The sequence below is a fragment of the Bidens hawaiensis genome, unplaced genomic scaffold (genome assembly GCF_021521415.1).
Source record: "Bidens hawaiensis isolate Kalapana, Puna unplaced genomic scaffold, B.hawaiensis_p1.1 tig00003506_1, whole genome shotgun sequence".
NCBI lineage: Eukaryota > Viridiplantae > Streptophyta > Magnoliopsida > Asterales > Asteraceae > Bidens > Bidens hawaiensis.
Genome location: NW_027491197.1, coordinates 696,732 through 712,780, shown reverse-complemented (window position 1 = coordinate 712,780; position 16,049 = coordinate 696,732). Strand labels below are relative to the sequence as shown.

General features: G+C 34.9%; 2 protein-coding genes across 3 annotated transcripts; one reads left to right on the top strand and one right to left on the bottom strand.

Moving 5' to 3' along the window:
* The first annotated feature begins 4,000 nt into the window (after nt 1-4,000).
* Nucleotides 4,001-7,815, top strand: LOC143623626 (uncharacterized). The gene is made up of 6 exons (XM_077094478.1): nt 4,001-4,213; nt 5,624-5,795; nt 5,907-6,257; nt 6,340-6,528; nt 6,608-6,790; nt 7,482-7,815. Exons 1-6 carry the CDS (start codon nt 4,047-4,049, stop codon nt 7,725-7,727), a joined length of 1,308 nt encoding a protein of 435 aa, XP_076950593.1. The 5' UTR covers nt 4,001-4,046; the 3' UTR covers nt 7,728-7,815.
* Nucleotides 7,816-8,968: 1,153 nt separating this feature from the next.
* On the bottom strand, nt 8,969-11,008 carry LOC143623572 (E3 ubiquitin-protein ligase At3g02290-like). Of its 2 annotated transcripts, none has more exons than XM_077094442.1 (4): nt 10,896-11,008; nt 10,473-10,607; nt 9,337-9,721; nt 8,969-9,259 (listed from the first exon to the last, which is right to left on the bottom strand). In XM_077094442.1, exons 2-4 carry the CDS (start codon nt 10,584-10,586, stop codon nt 9,123-9,125), a joined length of 636 nt encoding a protein of 211 aa, XP_076950557.1. In that variant the 5' UTR covers nt 10,587-10,607; nt 10,896-11,008; the 3' UTR covers nt 8,969-9,122. The 2 variants fall into 2 exon arrangements, with proteins under 2 accessions (XP_076950557.1, XP_076950559.1); XM_077094444.1 differs by having other exon boundaries at nt 10,473-10,593; nt 10,896-10,983.
* Nucleotides 11,009-16,049: the final 5,041 nt, after the last annotated feature.

The window sequence follows — 16,049 nt, the reverse complement described above, 5'->3', positions numbered from 1 at the left end:
AGCTTGCTTATCTATATTCTTTTTTCCTTTTATTCCGAGCTCCAACTGTCACACCAGTAGCCTAAGGGCGGCTCCCCTCCAACCTCCTCCATCTCTCTATTCCCTTTAATATTTATATCTGAATCCTTTTTTTTTCTTACCTTCTAATCTTGTGGGCTTCTTCAAGTGGCCTTAGACTTGTTATTAATTCCAATGATGGGCCATTACGAACGAATTTGTTTACTCCCACAACAAACAAATATAATTTCATGTTTGTATTTCTAAATGATATATATATTAATAGTCTTTATTATAAATGTACTTGTTACTCTCAAGTTTAGTTTAATATTTAATTTTAGCTCGTTGTCTCTTCAAAACCTTTATAATTCAAATATGAGCCAAATATAAATATAATTAATGAAAACCTGACTCAAAATACTTAAACGAGTAAGAAATAGTTATATTATTTATATATAATTTAGCTCATATCACTCTCTCTTGTGTCTCTTCTCCAACTCATCATCCATGGTAACCTAACTACATTGCATTTGCTTTGGTCTTATGATTTCAAAGTTTTATATGCTATAAATTTAACAAAAACATCAAAACCTACATTATTTATAAAGTATTTTTTTTAGCTACAGGGAATCTCACGTGTAAACCTATCATTTTGGAGGCATGTCCAAAGTCGACTCCTTGACCACCCTGAGACTGTACCCCCCTATGCGTGGGAACCAGATAGAATCCGTAAACCCTCGCCCCCTGTTAGGTTCGCACCCGAGATTAAATCCTCGATTCGTTCCTTCACCGAGATGTCCTTTGAACCAGCCCAAGTGAGAATCAAATATTCATCTTTACATATAGAATGCATGTCTCTTACCACTAGACCAAATTCTCAAGATATTTATAAAGTATTTGGCTTAATATCTAAACCCTTTGTTGATTGAAATTAAATATATAGCTCACTTGGTAATTACATGTTTTTTAAGTAAAAAAATATTTAAAATCATTTTAATCGATTCTAATCCTTAATTAATTAACACAAATTCAAAGCCCAGATAAATTCGTTTTAGAGAATGCTTATGACATATATTTTACCTAAGGGCAATTGACAGACGGTATTAGGTGTTTAGGTCGATTCCTCAGCCAAAATGTCAAGTTTAGCCGTTAAAATATCTTAAATATTTAAACATAGGATCGTATAACAGTACTATGTAATCGATAAACCTGTAATATAATAAGATTTAATATAAACGCGTTATGAAAAAAACAATATACGTATTTGACGTGGACAGTGAGATACATACTATGTTTAGTAGAAAATAAAGTGTCTTGAAAAGGGTGCTATGGCTCGTCCATTTGATTAAAAGTCATCACTCTTGATTTGGACCCTTTGCAACCTCCCAAAGGCTCATTTTTGTTACTTCACTTGGAAATGTGGTTTTTAAGATTAAAAGATTACATAAAAAGTAAAATTCTATAATTATCAGTTAGTGGTCATAATTAACTAGAAGCAAGAGATAGCATTAGCAATTCTAATACTCAGAGTTGTTTATGAGAACCACTTAAAATTTTATGGCTCTAACTGATAAAAAAAAGGGTTGTAAAATCACGTTTTGGATTATCGATAAATAATTTAACAATTTTACCAATTGTATTGCATTTTCAAAACCTAATATTTACCAAAACAAAAATAAATAAATAATAATAATAATATAATAAACAAATTACTAAAATGTATCATATAAAACACAAAGAAATTTTTTTCTCTATATAAAAAAGACCACTTTGAGAATCAAATGATCCATGACCTTTGATTCTATAGACTAAGGTGGTGTTTGTTTTTCCTCAAAAGCTCTTCCAGACCAGTTCTGTCTGCGCCGTGCAGACCAAGCGCAGACGTTGTGGTCTGCAGTGTGTTTGTTTTTCCGAAGACATTTCATTAAAAAACCTCTGCCCGTCCTCTTCTCCCAGAAGTGTTGTTCATGCTACTTCTAACATCTTCTCAACTTTTATTTCCCTTAGCTCTCTCAAACCTAAAACCTATACATCTTCTTCTTCAACCCTCAAATCCCGTCAGCCCCTTCCCACCTTTGATCCAGCCGCCACCACCTTGCTCCACCTCGCCACCGCTCCTCCGCCACCTTCCTCCTGCACTTCCATCCATCCACCGCTGCTACGCTTTGTCTACACAACCCCGCCTCCCACGCTGTTCCTTGCCTCATATTATTCGGCGGCGCCACTGCCTCATATTATTTGGCGGCGACACTGCTGTTGGCGGTGGACCTTCGTCTCCGGTCCCTGGAATCCGTAACCATCCATCCATCCTTCATTGATTGATTGTTTACTTGAGTTTGTATAATTGTCCCCAAATTGATTGATTAGGTTAAATGTTTCAATTTTAGGGTTAGATGGTGTCACAAACTCTGTTCATGTGTGTGATGTTCTCACCAGAAAATGGACCACAAATTTGTTTATATATTTGGTTTTTTTAAGCATTTTTAGTAGGTTTGATTTGTTTATGTTTAGGTTTTGTTGTTGATTAATATTAATTTAGGTTTTGGTTGTTGATTAATGTCAATTGTGGTTTTATTTGATTTGTTAAGAATTTTAATAGGTTTGATTACCATTAGTTTGTTTGGTTCGGTTTGTTTATGAATTATTTGTTTATATCATTCAGAAATAATTTTTAACAGTCTACAGACGTTAAAAAACAAACAGTCTTTTTCTTGCATGTTGCAGAGGTTTGGTCCACCTCTTCTGCCACAGATCCCTGCAGATGTGGTTCGCAGACTGCAGACATTTTACCACTTAAAAAACAAACACCACCTAACACTTTTTTCATTGTATTAATGGGTAATTTTGTAGCCTTGTGTTTTAAAACAAAATTATATATAAACAATATATATTTTCTAACAATTATGTGTCTCTTGAGATACCGAGCCTGGGTCGGCGCCCTGCTTTTTTTTCCATTGGACCGACCATGCCCATACTTGTCGCTCGCTAGGTACCCGCTAGGTCGCTACTCATTGCTCATCATGTACGCTAGGTTGCTCGTTTATTGTCTCTTAAGAAACTTGTTCTAATATGTTCATTAACTAAACCCGATCTCAAACGTGATTCTTTTTATGTGAGTACATGTTTGGTCAAATTAATACACCAATGAAATATTTCTTCAAAGACATAGTGTATTATTTAAATTTTTATTATTATTTTTCACAAATGTTACTTTTACCTTCATCGTTTTCAAGTTACACCAAATTTATATGTATTTAAGATTGAACTCAAGACCTCTCATCTAGAAGATTTACGTCTATAGTCCAGATCATTACATGAGCTAGTCCCACAATGACATGTGCATGATTAATAATTGCTTAAAACTTAAAAATGTGAAGTGCGATATTTATTCATGTGGTTTGTCTATATATGCAGTTTTAGTTCAATATCCATGTAGTTTCTTTTCACTTGTAATTAAACCTAACATCACTAACCCCTTTAGATTGGTCGTTAAACCCATCAATATGCTCCTCACGAGAGGGACAATCTTGTCATCTTTTTATCCCAATTACACCCTATCCCCTCAATTGAGGGGCATGCGAATTAGAGCTTGGATTTATTTAAGGACGAAAAAGGAAAAAACTTCTTCTCACGTGAGGAGTACGCTGATACGTTAAACGATCAGACTTAATGGAATTAGTGGAGTCCATTTTAATTATAAATGAAATGAAATTACGGAGATTGAAAATAACAAATATGATACAATTAAACTAAAACCACGTATTTAGAAAAAATACAATAAACAAAAACTCAACATCTTTAAACCTGCAATAATAGTAAATTAATGAAAATGAATAATGGTTATGTGAGTCGCCAAGAGCAGAGGCATCAACTTGATCAAACTTACCTACCCAATATTAACCCTAATAATAAAACTTTGATTAATAATAATTTAATAAAATCCAACAAATCACACTTGAGTTTGGGGTTGGTGGAATAGAAACCACATTTCTCACCTCTTTATAGATCTCACTCACTCAGATCAAACACATACCCACCAACCTCCATCCATGGCTTCAATTTCCAATCTGTCTTCTTCTATCACACCCTTAAAGTCATCGCCGGTGCTTCCACCACCACCCGCCGCCGTCGTCCACCTGGGTTTTCCGGCAACACTCAAACTTTCTTCCTCCAAGTTGTCCCTTCGATCCACTGCGCATCTAGCCGCCTCTTTGATGTAACCATTCTTTTTCATCAATTTTTATAAATCTTTATTTGTTAATCTTTTTTATTAAAGATTGTTTTTTTTATCAAGTTTCAATTTTTTTTTGTTTTGGGTTGTTGAATCTTGATCAAGGAATTTAGAATCTTGATTATGAAAATCTGTTAGGGTTTTAATCAATTGAGTTTAATTAAGTTGGGTTTTTAGTTATGAACTAAAAGATTTAATCTTTTTTGTGTTGTAATGGTTTTACATGTTTCTTTTAGGTGTTTTAGGCTAGTTTTTTTGCCTGCAATTTTGTTTTTTGGGTTGCATGTAGGGCTGTAAACGAACACGAACAAGGCCTTGTTCATGTTCGTTAGTTCGAACACGAACAAGGCCTTGTTCATGTTCGTTAGTTAAGAAAATATTGTGTTCACGAACGGTTCACGAACACAAACGAGATTTTATTGTGTTCACGAACGGTTCACGAACGGTTCACGATCACTTACCAAACGAGATTTATGTTCGTGTTCGTTCATTAAGAAAATTAATGTGTTCACGAACGGTTCACGAACACAAACGAACACAAATAAAATCGGTAGAGGCTAGAGAATAAGACTGATGTATTCATCAATGTGAATATTGAAAGCCCGTAAATGAATCGAATGAACACGAACAAGGGCATATTCGTGTTCGTTCATTTAACTTTATAATTTATCGAACAAATATTTATGTTCATGTGCATTTATTTAAAAATGGACATTTGTGTTCGCTTATGTTCGTTTGTTTAAAATATAAAAAAAAACATAACTAAACAAAGATAAACGAACATAAATAAACATATACGAACCAATGTGAATGAACACAAACAAACTTAAATCTGAATACACATAAATGAACACCAATTAACAAATATAAAACTTTTAAGCAGATGACATATCCAGATAATATTCAATTATTTTCTATTAATACATAAACGAATGTTCATGAACATAATTAAACGAACGGAACATGTGTCCATGTTCGTTCATTTAATTAAACGAACACAAATTTTGTGTTCATGTTTGTTCGTTTATTAAATAAACGAACATAAACGAACTTCCCGCCGAACGGTTCACGAACAGTTCACCGAACGTTCGGTTCGTTTACAGGCCTAGTTGCATGTAACTATTAATGGTTTGACTTATTGTTATTTACTCATTTATTGGAATTTGAAAGATCTGCACACTTGTGATCATAGCTATGTCCTAAAAGATTCAATCTTTTTGTGTTGTAATTGATTTAAATATCTATAGGAGTTTTTTGCTGTTTTTTTTTTGTTTTTTGGGATGCATGTAACTACTGTTGGTGTTTTGACTTGCTTTCTTTATTTTGATTTTACTCCCAGTTAAGTGAAATTTGAAAGATCTGCACACTTTTTGCTGACTTGATTTTTTTTTAAAGTGTGAAATGTAGCCAAAATGGTGGAAATGGAAGTGCTGTTAAGAGAACAACTCTTCATGATCTTTATGAGAAACAAGGGCAGAGTCCGTGGTATGATAACCTCTGCCGCCCTGTGACCGACCTTATTCCCCTTATTGAAAGCGGTGTGAGAGGTGTTACAAGCAACCCTGCGGTAATTAACCCTTTAGTTTCTACTAATATTTATATACATGATTCAAAATGTAATATAAGGTCTTTCCAAATTTATAATAGTCCTAATGACATGTTCTATATGTGACTACAGATTTTTCAAAAAGCAATTTCAACATCAAATGCTTACAATGATCAATTCAGGGAACTTGTACAAGGGGGCAAAGACATTGAAAGTGCATATTGGGAACTTGTAGTAAAAGATATTCAAGATGCTTGCAGACTATTTGAGCCGATTTACGATGAAACAGACGGTGGTGACGGTTATGTTTCTGTTGAGGTTTCACCTCGGCTTGCTGATGATACTCAAGGAACCGTTGATGCTGCAAAATGGTTGCATAAAGTTGTTGACCGTCCAAATGTTTACATCAAAATTCCTGCAACTGCTGCATGTGTTCCTTCCATTAAGGATGTTATTTCTCTTGGAATTAGTGTTAATGTTACCGTAAGTTGTTTCTTTTCATTTGTAGCTAGTTTATAGTTCATTACTAATATATCTTTTTTTTTGTTTTTATGATTTGTCACAGCTCATATTTTCACTATCGAGATACGAGGCGGTTATTGATGCTTATTTAGATGGATTGGAGGCTTCAGGTCTTGATGACCTGTCTAGGGTTACAAGTGTTGCTTCCTTTTTTGTTAGTCGGGTGGACACACTTGTTGACAAATTGCTTGAAAAAGTTGGGACCCCAGAGGCCCTTGCACTTCGAGGCAAGGTAAAAAGACAATCTTGAAAGTAAATAAGTGAAATTTTACCTTCAAAAATCATTTTTAACCATGTGGTTGACTTTACAGGCTGCAAATGCTCAAGCAGCTCTAGCTTTCCAACTTTACCAAAAGAAGTTCTCGGGCCCACGATGGGAGGCCCTTGTGAAGAAAGGAGCTAAGAAGCAACGGTTGCTATGGGCTTCAACCAGTGTAAAGAACCCGGCCTACCCCGACACCCTTTATGTGGCCCCACTTGTTGGCCCAGACACGGTGAGTCCCTTGATTTTGTTTATAACAAAAAGTTCTTTCTATGCATGATTAGATTCTTGAAACTTTTAGAAAACAATGCAAAGATCCTTCATTTTTGCATGATTACTTCGCTAAACTTTGAAAAAAAAGGCTCATTTTGTTGAGTTTTTAGAAGTCCCTGTGGTTTTAATCATGCAAAAATGAAACGGACTTGTGTGCGTATTTAACAAAAGTTCATAAGGTTTTCCAGCAATTACCCGACCATTTAATTCAAAAGTTTTGATTGTTAACATAAATTAGTTTTTTTAACCATAGCAGGCAGCCTAATTACATACAAAAAAGTTAAATTATGAATAATAAATAGGTTTCGGGTGAACCTGACTTGTACCAAAGTTATCCTGTTTTGGACCGTTACTGACCCACGAGATTTTGACCTACCTACCTACCTATAAACGGGTTTGGCTTGGATCATGTTTTATTACTAATGGGTTGAATACGTAAAGTAAAAAAGTTAGCTCAAATAAACATGTCAAATGAGGCAAACAAGCATAAATTTCATAATCATTTTATTTAAAGATTTAGGTTACTATTGAAATAATATAATCTTTTTAAACCATAGCTGACAAACTAATTTCATAATCAGATTATTCAAACGTGACCGCCCTATGTTAAAATTACCTGTTAATGTGTTTGTGTTAATGTTGTTGACTAGGTGTCAACCATGCCTGATCAAGCTCTGCAAGCATTTATCGACCATGGTACAGTCGGAAGGACAATCGACGCAAATGTATCAGAGGCTGAAGGAATTTACAGCGCACTCGAGAAGTTTGGAATCAATTGGAGCCAAGTGGGGGCCCAGCTGGAGCTTGAAGGTGTAGACTCATTCAAGAAAAGCTTTGACAGCCTTCTTGATAGCCTGCAAGAGAAGGCTAACTCTCTCAAATTAGTCAACCTGTAGACCACCTTGATGTGTGTTTCAACAGACTTGAAAGATAATAATAATAATAATAAAGAATGGTTGTCTAAGTGAATGAAAGATTGATTGTGTAATGGGAGTTTTATGATTGATTTTGCCTTATCTTTACATGCCTTGCTTGTGTGGTGCTTATTGATTCTGTTTCTGTCCCATTCTTCAATTGTTTTTATTATATATCAGTTACATTGATCTTTTATGAAATGAAAACAAATATTAGTTAAAGTTTTAGCTTGTTTTTCTGTTTTGTTTCGAAACTAAGATGGTGATTGTTGTGATTTTTAATCACATTGGTTAAACAAATCCCTTTTTGTTGCTTAAAGATTGTACCTTGATGGAAGTATACAACCCATAAAGATTATTGATCCGTGGTAAATAAATGTCTTCCGTTTTATTCGCTGTCAGATTCTTCTCAGGCCGTCTTCGAGATTTCAGGTGTCTTGAGTGAGTACTTAAAACGGCCCAATGCATATGTCGCTAGTTATAATTTATAGTTATAATTTAGTTGTAGGATAATTGAGTTAAATGTCTAATGGGCAAAAATAAAAAAGGTTTTAAATTGTTTAATGGTTTAAGTGGTTTATCTGTTTCTTGGGTTCTGAAAGTAAAAAATAGCGAGTCTAAAAAAAGTTCATTAGTTTAAATGTTTAAGTGGTTTAAAAAACTTTATAAAAACAATATTTAAAAAATTAAATTTTCAGGCCCCGTTAGAACGGTCTTGGCTAAGCTATGGCCAGTTCCGCGCATTTGGCCCCGTGGGCACAAAGCTCTCACAAATATCCGTCAAAAGTGATTGGCTTCTACCGTTTGGGGGGGTACACCGGTCTCGCGCATTTGGCCCAGTGGGCACAAAGCTCTCAAAAATACTGGTTTTACAAGTCCATTTGTAAAACCTACTAGATTTACCAAAAGATCAAACATCAACTCCTGCAGCCCCTTTGTTACAACCACTTTTCTGGTTTATTCAGTATCAGACAATCACTTTCAAAATGCAATGTAATGTAATTATGAAAATTGGGTACTTATCTGATAATTCATAGCTTCTTTCACTTTTCTATTTTCGTTATCATATTTTTCTAATTTCTTTATCGTAAGGTTCTAAACCTTCCAATTAAGAAAAACACATGAACCAATCAAAGAACATTAACATGAACAACAACCCTTCAAACCAGAACCAGCTAAAGAAACCGAACCCGCGTCCTAAGCATGTTAGCACCGCAACAAAGTATGAACAATCCATAAAAGGAAAGACATTCTATAACTCATTATGCATGATAAAAACACGATTCAGTTAGCTTTAAGTACACTTTGCATTATTAACAGTACAACCTACTTTTGACTATTAACCTCTTTTACTTTATAACCATACTCGAGAAACAACTACGGGCTTTCACGAAACTCCATCACCCTGCCACACATGGGACATGTCTCACTTCTTTCCATCCATTCGTATATACAACCGAGGTGAAAATGATGAGAGCATTGTGTCACAATCTTAGGATTCTCCAAAGTATATTCTGCAGTTTTGTTTCATAACATTGTTAACACAAAGAATTTAAAATCGGTGTGAATGAATATTATTCTAGAAATTTACCATCAAGACATGTAGGACAAACATCTTCATTATCAGAAGATTGCACATAAAGAAGACCTTCTGAATCTTTGACTTTCAAAGACTTCTCTGAATGCTCTAAATTACCACGTTTAGAATCTTCTTGAAAATCAATACCAGATTTTCTTTTTGCAAGATCCACAAATTCAATACCAGATTGTGAATCTTCTTGAAAATGAGTCATGGATTTCTCACGTCTAAGAACTAGGCCACGTTGCAGACGTGTGAACCTATGGTCAGAATCATAAGCCAAGGGTCGCGTAGCCAAAGGATTTTCATTAGTTAACCCAGCACTCGAAGATGAAGCGGTTCCTTGTATGGGTGATGATACGGGTAGTCCTTCAATCCTCTGAAACAACGCACCATACTGCATAATGTAACATAACCAGATTAAGAGTCATTTACCATACGATAATGGCTAGATTAAGAGTCAATTACCATACAATAATGGCTAATCTATTAAAAAAATAGCCAACTTTCGTAAAAATTACATCTTACGTAAAATAGTAGTGATTTGGTCAAACTGCATGAAACAGAAACCAACTTATAACTTATTACCAATTTTAGCAACCGGACTCATTTTTACGATTTGTCAATCGCCACATCAGATGGCAAGTACGCAAAATAGACCACGTGAAAAAAGATAGCTTAAAAGTAATTACTAAAATTCGCATCAGACGCACATGGCATGTACACCGTACGTATATTAATATTCCAGATAACATACACCGTCATCAATTTTCAAAAAATAAGCAACAGGTGATTCATTGCTACAGTTGGTAATAATATATAAAATGTAACTTGTTTGCCTAATCGGCTATAAAATTTAAGTTAGTTTCTATCTTCCACTTAATTTTATGTCGGACGCTAAAATTTAATAAGTTATTGTAACGATCGTTTCTGCTACTTACGTACTTCCTATAGTAATTCTTATCCCCAAAAACAATACAAACTTTCAATTATTATGGAACTCTAATAACTTCATAGGTAAGTAAACGTGTTTCGGAAACATAAACCAGCGAAAAACAGAAATAACCGTAACTTTGTCGCCATAAGACGTAAACTATAAAACAACTTAAAATCATACATGTAAAGCTTGCGAATTGAATTACGCTTACCCCAGTAAACAACTGATGGAAAAAGAATCTTAAGCACAAGCAATATCGATATACGACATTAGTTGGAAACTCGTCAAACTCATCACCACACGGACAGCAGCAAATAGCATCCATCTCTTAACTTAGAACAGAATACTGTAAATTAACAACAAATATAACATTATTTGGTATCATCAATCATTAAATTAAATAAACAAAATATATGGTAGCTGCATACATATGACTTTGAACAGTTTTAATCATACAGAAGTCGGCTGTTGCCAGGTCGGTCAAATATCATAAGTTCACAAATATTTATAACAGTTTTAATCATATTAATTGGATTTGTATATAAGGTACGTGCGACTAATAATAATAATAATGAATATGATTTAATAAAAAAAATAAGAAGATGAGGGTTAGGGTTTCAAAAAAAAAAAATACCAGTGGATCATCGGGATGGAAAGAAAGAGTGTTGAATCGAATCGAATGAAGAGAGATTGATGGATGTGTTCAGTGAATGAATGAAGAGAGTTTGGAACGAAGAATAATAATAATAATAAGGTAAATGTTCAACCAACTTGTTATTACTGTTTTAGTTGGAAGATGCCGACAGGTTTTGTTGGGGAATAATAATAATAATAATAATAATAAAGATTTTTTTTGCCCTTCCTGTTCGTTTTGGAAACCTATCATTGGTCAAGAAAATCTGATAACGAATTAACCGAATCAAACTGATAACCGTATAACAGAATATTGGTAGGTAAACCGAGAGCCGAAAGTTGAAACCGGATGGTTTTCTAAAACTGGAACGCCGAATAACTGAAATATTGAAATTATGGATTTAGTTCTGATGGAGCTTACAACCAATTTGAGCCTCTCTTTGCGTCTTGCACTGAGTTAGCCATTGTTGAAGAAAATGAAGGAATTGCGAGTTTGTAAAAGAAGATGAAAAAAAAAACGAATAAACTTTATTAATGCTTTAATATGGATGTTAATGAAATGATATTGATAATTCAATTTCATATTTGATTATGAAGTCATGTTTCGTATGCGATCTGATATCCGTCGGATACGAAGCATACGTTTAGTTGTTAATATTTAACAATTAGGATTTTAAAATGCATTACTTACCAATCAGTTTTTATACAATTTCATTGCCAAGGAAAGTAGAAATATAACAACTAAAAATTTCTAAATTAGTATATTTTTCTATTATCAAAGACCAAACAAAAAAAAATAAAATAATAACAATAATAACAATAATAATAATAATAATAAATGCTTATGAATATGGTTTGCATAAACAACAGATATGTATGATCTGTAAATTCATGTCAAATACTCCATCTTACAATACCATACTCGTATTGTGCATGCAAATTTTTTTCACAATGACTTATATACCTGGTCACACCTCTAATTATACATCCAATTTACCGTTCAACAAACAAATTTATGTTATGCTTACCGAGGAAAAGACATCTAATTTAATTTAATTTAATGTGATGTAATGATAGGAAGCTTAAATTTTTAACATCCATGTTTAAGCCTCACTGATAATACTTTAAAGGAAGCATGAGTGTCTCAATAAAAAAAAAACGGGATCTTTGTGATATTCAGTTCGATCCTGAGAGTTTCCTGGGGATAGCCGAAACACGAAACAAATGGGACGGGTATACTTTTAACCTGATGGGTATTCGATTAGGATTTAAAAAATTTTCCCTGGTATGGGATTAGATGATACCTGGCCCGGTTACCCGAAAATGCATACCTGTTTACCCGAACCATATACATGAATCGCATGCCCGAAAAATTATTTGTATTTTGTAGGTTGTGAAGTGTGTGTGTGTCTATATATATATATATATATATATATATATATATATATATATAGGGTAAGGATCCTAAGAGAACCCTTTGCAAATTGAGAACTTTGAGAATCATTTTGGACCACTAAAAACACATTTAAAAGATATTTAAAAAAATCATAAAACAAAAAATAATAAAAAATTTTAAAAAGTAAAAAAACCAAAAGTCTTATATTTCATTCCGGTTTCATTAAAAAAATAAAATAAAATAAAACGTCGTATTATGCACATATGTATAATTTTATATAATATTTAGTTACGTAATATACACATATGTACAATATCATTTATCTTAAATTATACGCATGTGTACAAAAAAACATGTAAATATACATATATGTATATATTATACATATGTGTATATAATTTAGCTAAACCGAGGTTTTTTTATGAAACTGGGATGATAAAATAAGAATTTTGGTTTTTTTACTTTTTTGATTTTTGTGTTTTTTTTTTATTTTATGATTTTTTTTATTTTTGAGTTTTTTGTGGTCCAAAATGGTTCTCATAGTTCTTAATTTCAAAAAGGTTCTCTCATGATCCTGATCCTATATATATATATATATATATATATATATATATATATATATATTATAATATTATTTATTTATTATAACGCCTTCATATTTGGAGTGTATTAAATTTTAATTGTAATATTTGTTGTATGAATAAAAGGTTTAAAAGAATTATGATGATTAAAAAAATATACTTGAAAATCTTAATGGGCATACCCGATACCAGACGGGTAATTATCCGAAAAATACCCGACGAGTAATGGGTTGGGTTGGGACACGATTTTAGAAACGGATATAGGCGTGGGATTACCAATACCCGACCCGTTGCCATCCCTAGAGCCTCCAGGTTTTATCACCAATGGGTCTTCGGACGGGGTGAGTTTCCTCTGGAATAAAAATAAATTAGAGGCGTTTAGAGGCTCCGTATTACTGGATTAGACCAGCTAGCAATGACCTTTTATCATTGAGTCATCTCATACGAAATATCTAAACAATTTTACGTTTATTAGCCTTTCAACAAGAAAAATAAGTAAAGTTCTCCTAACTTTGATCAAGCCCCCTTTAGCATGCCCCTTTAAGATCCTTAAAAATTAAAGTTCACTTACAACAAAACCTTAAACATGCCCCTTTTAAATATATGTTATGTTTTTTTTTTTGGTGTGGGGGGGGGGGGGGTTTCATTTCTCCTCACACATTACAATCAATGGTGGTGTGTCACATCACCAACCCCAGATCCATCACATGTGATGAATTTTACTAGGGGTGGTGGTGTGGTGTGATGACACCCACCCTTGCAAACCCAGATCCCGATCACCACCACTGGACTTGCAAACCCACACCCACACTGGACTCCGAAATCCATCGCCACCACCGAAGACACCAACAGGAATCACGGCTGGCGAAGAAGCAACACAAAGCTCCGTCGAACAAGCTGCTTCCGGCGAAGGTGACGTCACAGGCTAACGGAGTTTGAATGAACTTGAAGCCCTCCATCCCCAACGACTACCTCAGAAGCAACTTTCGGCGAAGCAGGTTTCCGGTAATTGGGTGTTTTCGGCAATTGGTGTTGCAGTTTCCGGCGAATCAAGTTTCCGGCATTTTCCGACAACTACACCCCTCACTATTTAAAATCCTCCAACGGCTCCCTCCTTGATAAACACCCATCCCTTACGTGATGGCTATCACGCAACCAACCCCGGTCACGCGTGAGCAATGACCAGCGACGGTGTGCTAAGAGCCATCACGCGTGATGGATGGCTCATCACGCAGTGCCACGTCCGCCCTAATGGAATAAATGTGGTGGTACGGGCTCGTACGGGATTTGCAAGCATGGATGGCACGAATAAACCTGAGCCTGCCTGGGTCTTCTAAAACACTCATGACAAATAATGAAATGGTATGAGGTTAGGTTAGATGATATTCAACTTGACAACCCGAAATATACTTATATATTAAAAAGAAACCTACTTAGTAACTCTTGGTTTTATATATTTCTAGTTATTTTTAGACAGAATTACAAATTTTGTCCTTTAAAATAAGACGAATTACGGTTTGTGTCCTTTTCTAAGTTTCCTTACAGGCGGTGTACTTTAAACTTTTTTTCCTACAAGTTTTGTTCTTTACGCTAACTGGGTTAGAAAAAGTCAGTTAAATGCCCTCACGTGAGACGCATGTGAGGGCATTTTTGTCTTTTCGTCTACCTGCAACTTCTTCTTCCTCTTTCTTCTTCATTTTTAAAAACAGATGCCACCAACCACCACTACCTTTTCTATCACCACCACCGCCTTCTCTGGGCATCATCAGAAGCAGCAGCACCTTCTCTGGTCAACTTGGGATGCAACAAGATAAAAAAATGGTGATAAAAGAGTTCATCTTCTTCATTCTAGTTGAACCCTAATGTCAATTTTAAAATTCGAGTACAAAAGTAACAGAGGATAATCAAGATCATAGGGCTTTGAATCGGTAAATGGAAATGAGCAAATCAACAATAAACTTACTTCTGAATGGTGCTGGACTGGACTCGATTGCTGATGTGCTTGGTTAGAAGGCTTGTGGCAGCGAACAATTTGTGGGGCGTCGGTATTTACAAGGTCAAACACGGTTTCTGATTTTTCCTTACTTCCGCTTGATTAAGTGTAGTAATAATAATACGTTTGAAGGTTCAAATCAGTTTCAGATAGTTCGATTTCAGGTTTTGAGTCAAGAGGTGTAGTTGGTTGATTGATATCAGGTCTTGAACCAGATTAAACGGAGACCTGTCGGATCTATTTCGGCGGCGGATCCTCAGATCTGAGCAGTTATTATTATTGTAAGGAGCCTGACCTAATCTCATTCCTCTCCACCGCTTTCAAATCAACCTCTCCACCGCTTTCAAATCAACGTTGCCGTTAACGAAGGTCACTGGAGACGAGACAGCGCAACAAGAGATGGTGAATTTGACGGAGAGTATTCGAGATGGAAGGAATTGTGTGACCGGCGGCGGGAGATTGCTGTAGAGATGTTTGAATTAGACACATGACGGCAGTTGTTCAGGTGATGGTGGCGGCAGTAGGTGGTGGGTAGTGGTGGCAGTCGGCAACAGGTGGTGGTGGGGGTTTGGATGTTGAAAGAAGAAGGTGGGTGGTGATGGTGGATGCACATGAGAGGAGAGATAGGGGGAAGAAGAAAAGAGGAAGAAGAAGTTGCAGGTAGACGAAAAGACAAAAATGCCCTCACATGCGTCTCACGTGAGGGCATTTAACTGATTCTAACCTAGTTAGCGTAAAGGACAAAACTTGTAGGAAAAAAAAGTTTAAAGTACACCGCCTGCAAGGAAACTTAGAAAAGGACACGAACCGTAATTCGTCTTATTTTAAAGGACAAAATTTGTAATTCTGTCTTATTTTTAAATAATAAAATTACATATTCCAATATTAAGAAGATATATTTAGAAACATCATCATCATTTTTTAACAAACTAACAGATAAACCGATATCGACGAGTGTTAGATTGGGTATAGAACACAATTCTATAAAACTTGAGATAAATAAATGGACAAATTATCCCAACTTATTGTCATTGACCGATAATAATCCCAAACAAAGATATAATCTCACTGGTGGTCCGAACTTTATGGACCCCAAGAAATCTAACGATGTTAAGTTTTATCCGAATTTCAAACTTTGTGTTTGGATTATTATCCGTCAATAATATAATGCTAAGGTGTTGAAAC

Coding starts and splice junctions, on each gene's coding strand:
- LOC143623626 (XM_077094478.1), top strand. CDS start 4,047: ATGGCTTCAATTTCCAATCTGTCTTCTTCTATCACACCCTTAAAGTCA. Junction 5,796..5,906: donor GTGTTACAAGCAACCCTGCG/GTAATTAACCCT, acceptor ATGTGACTACAG/ATTTTTCAAAAAGCAATTTC. Junction 6,791..7,481: donor CACTTGTTGGCCCAGACACG/GTGAGTCCCTTG, acceptor GTTGTTGACTAG/GTGTCAACCATGCCTGATCA.
- LOC143623572 (XM_077094442.1), bottom strand. CDS start 10,586: ATGGATGCTATTTGCTGCTGTCCGTGTGGTGATGAGTTTGACGAGTTT. Junction 9,722..10,472: donor TCCATCAGTTGTTTACTGGG/GTAAGCGTAATT, acceptor TACATTATGCAG/TATGGTGCGTTGTTTCAGAG. Junction 9,260..9,336: donor TTGTCCTACATGTCTTGATG/GTAAATTTCTAG, acceptor ACAAAACTGCAG/AATATACTTTGGAGAATCCT.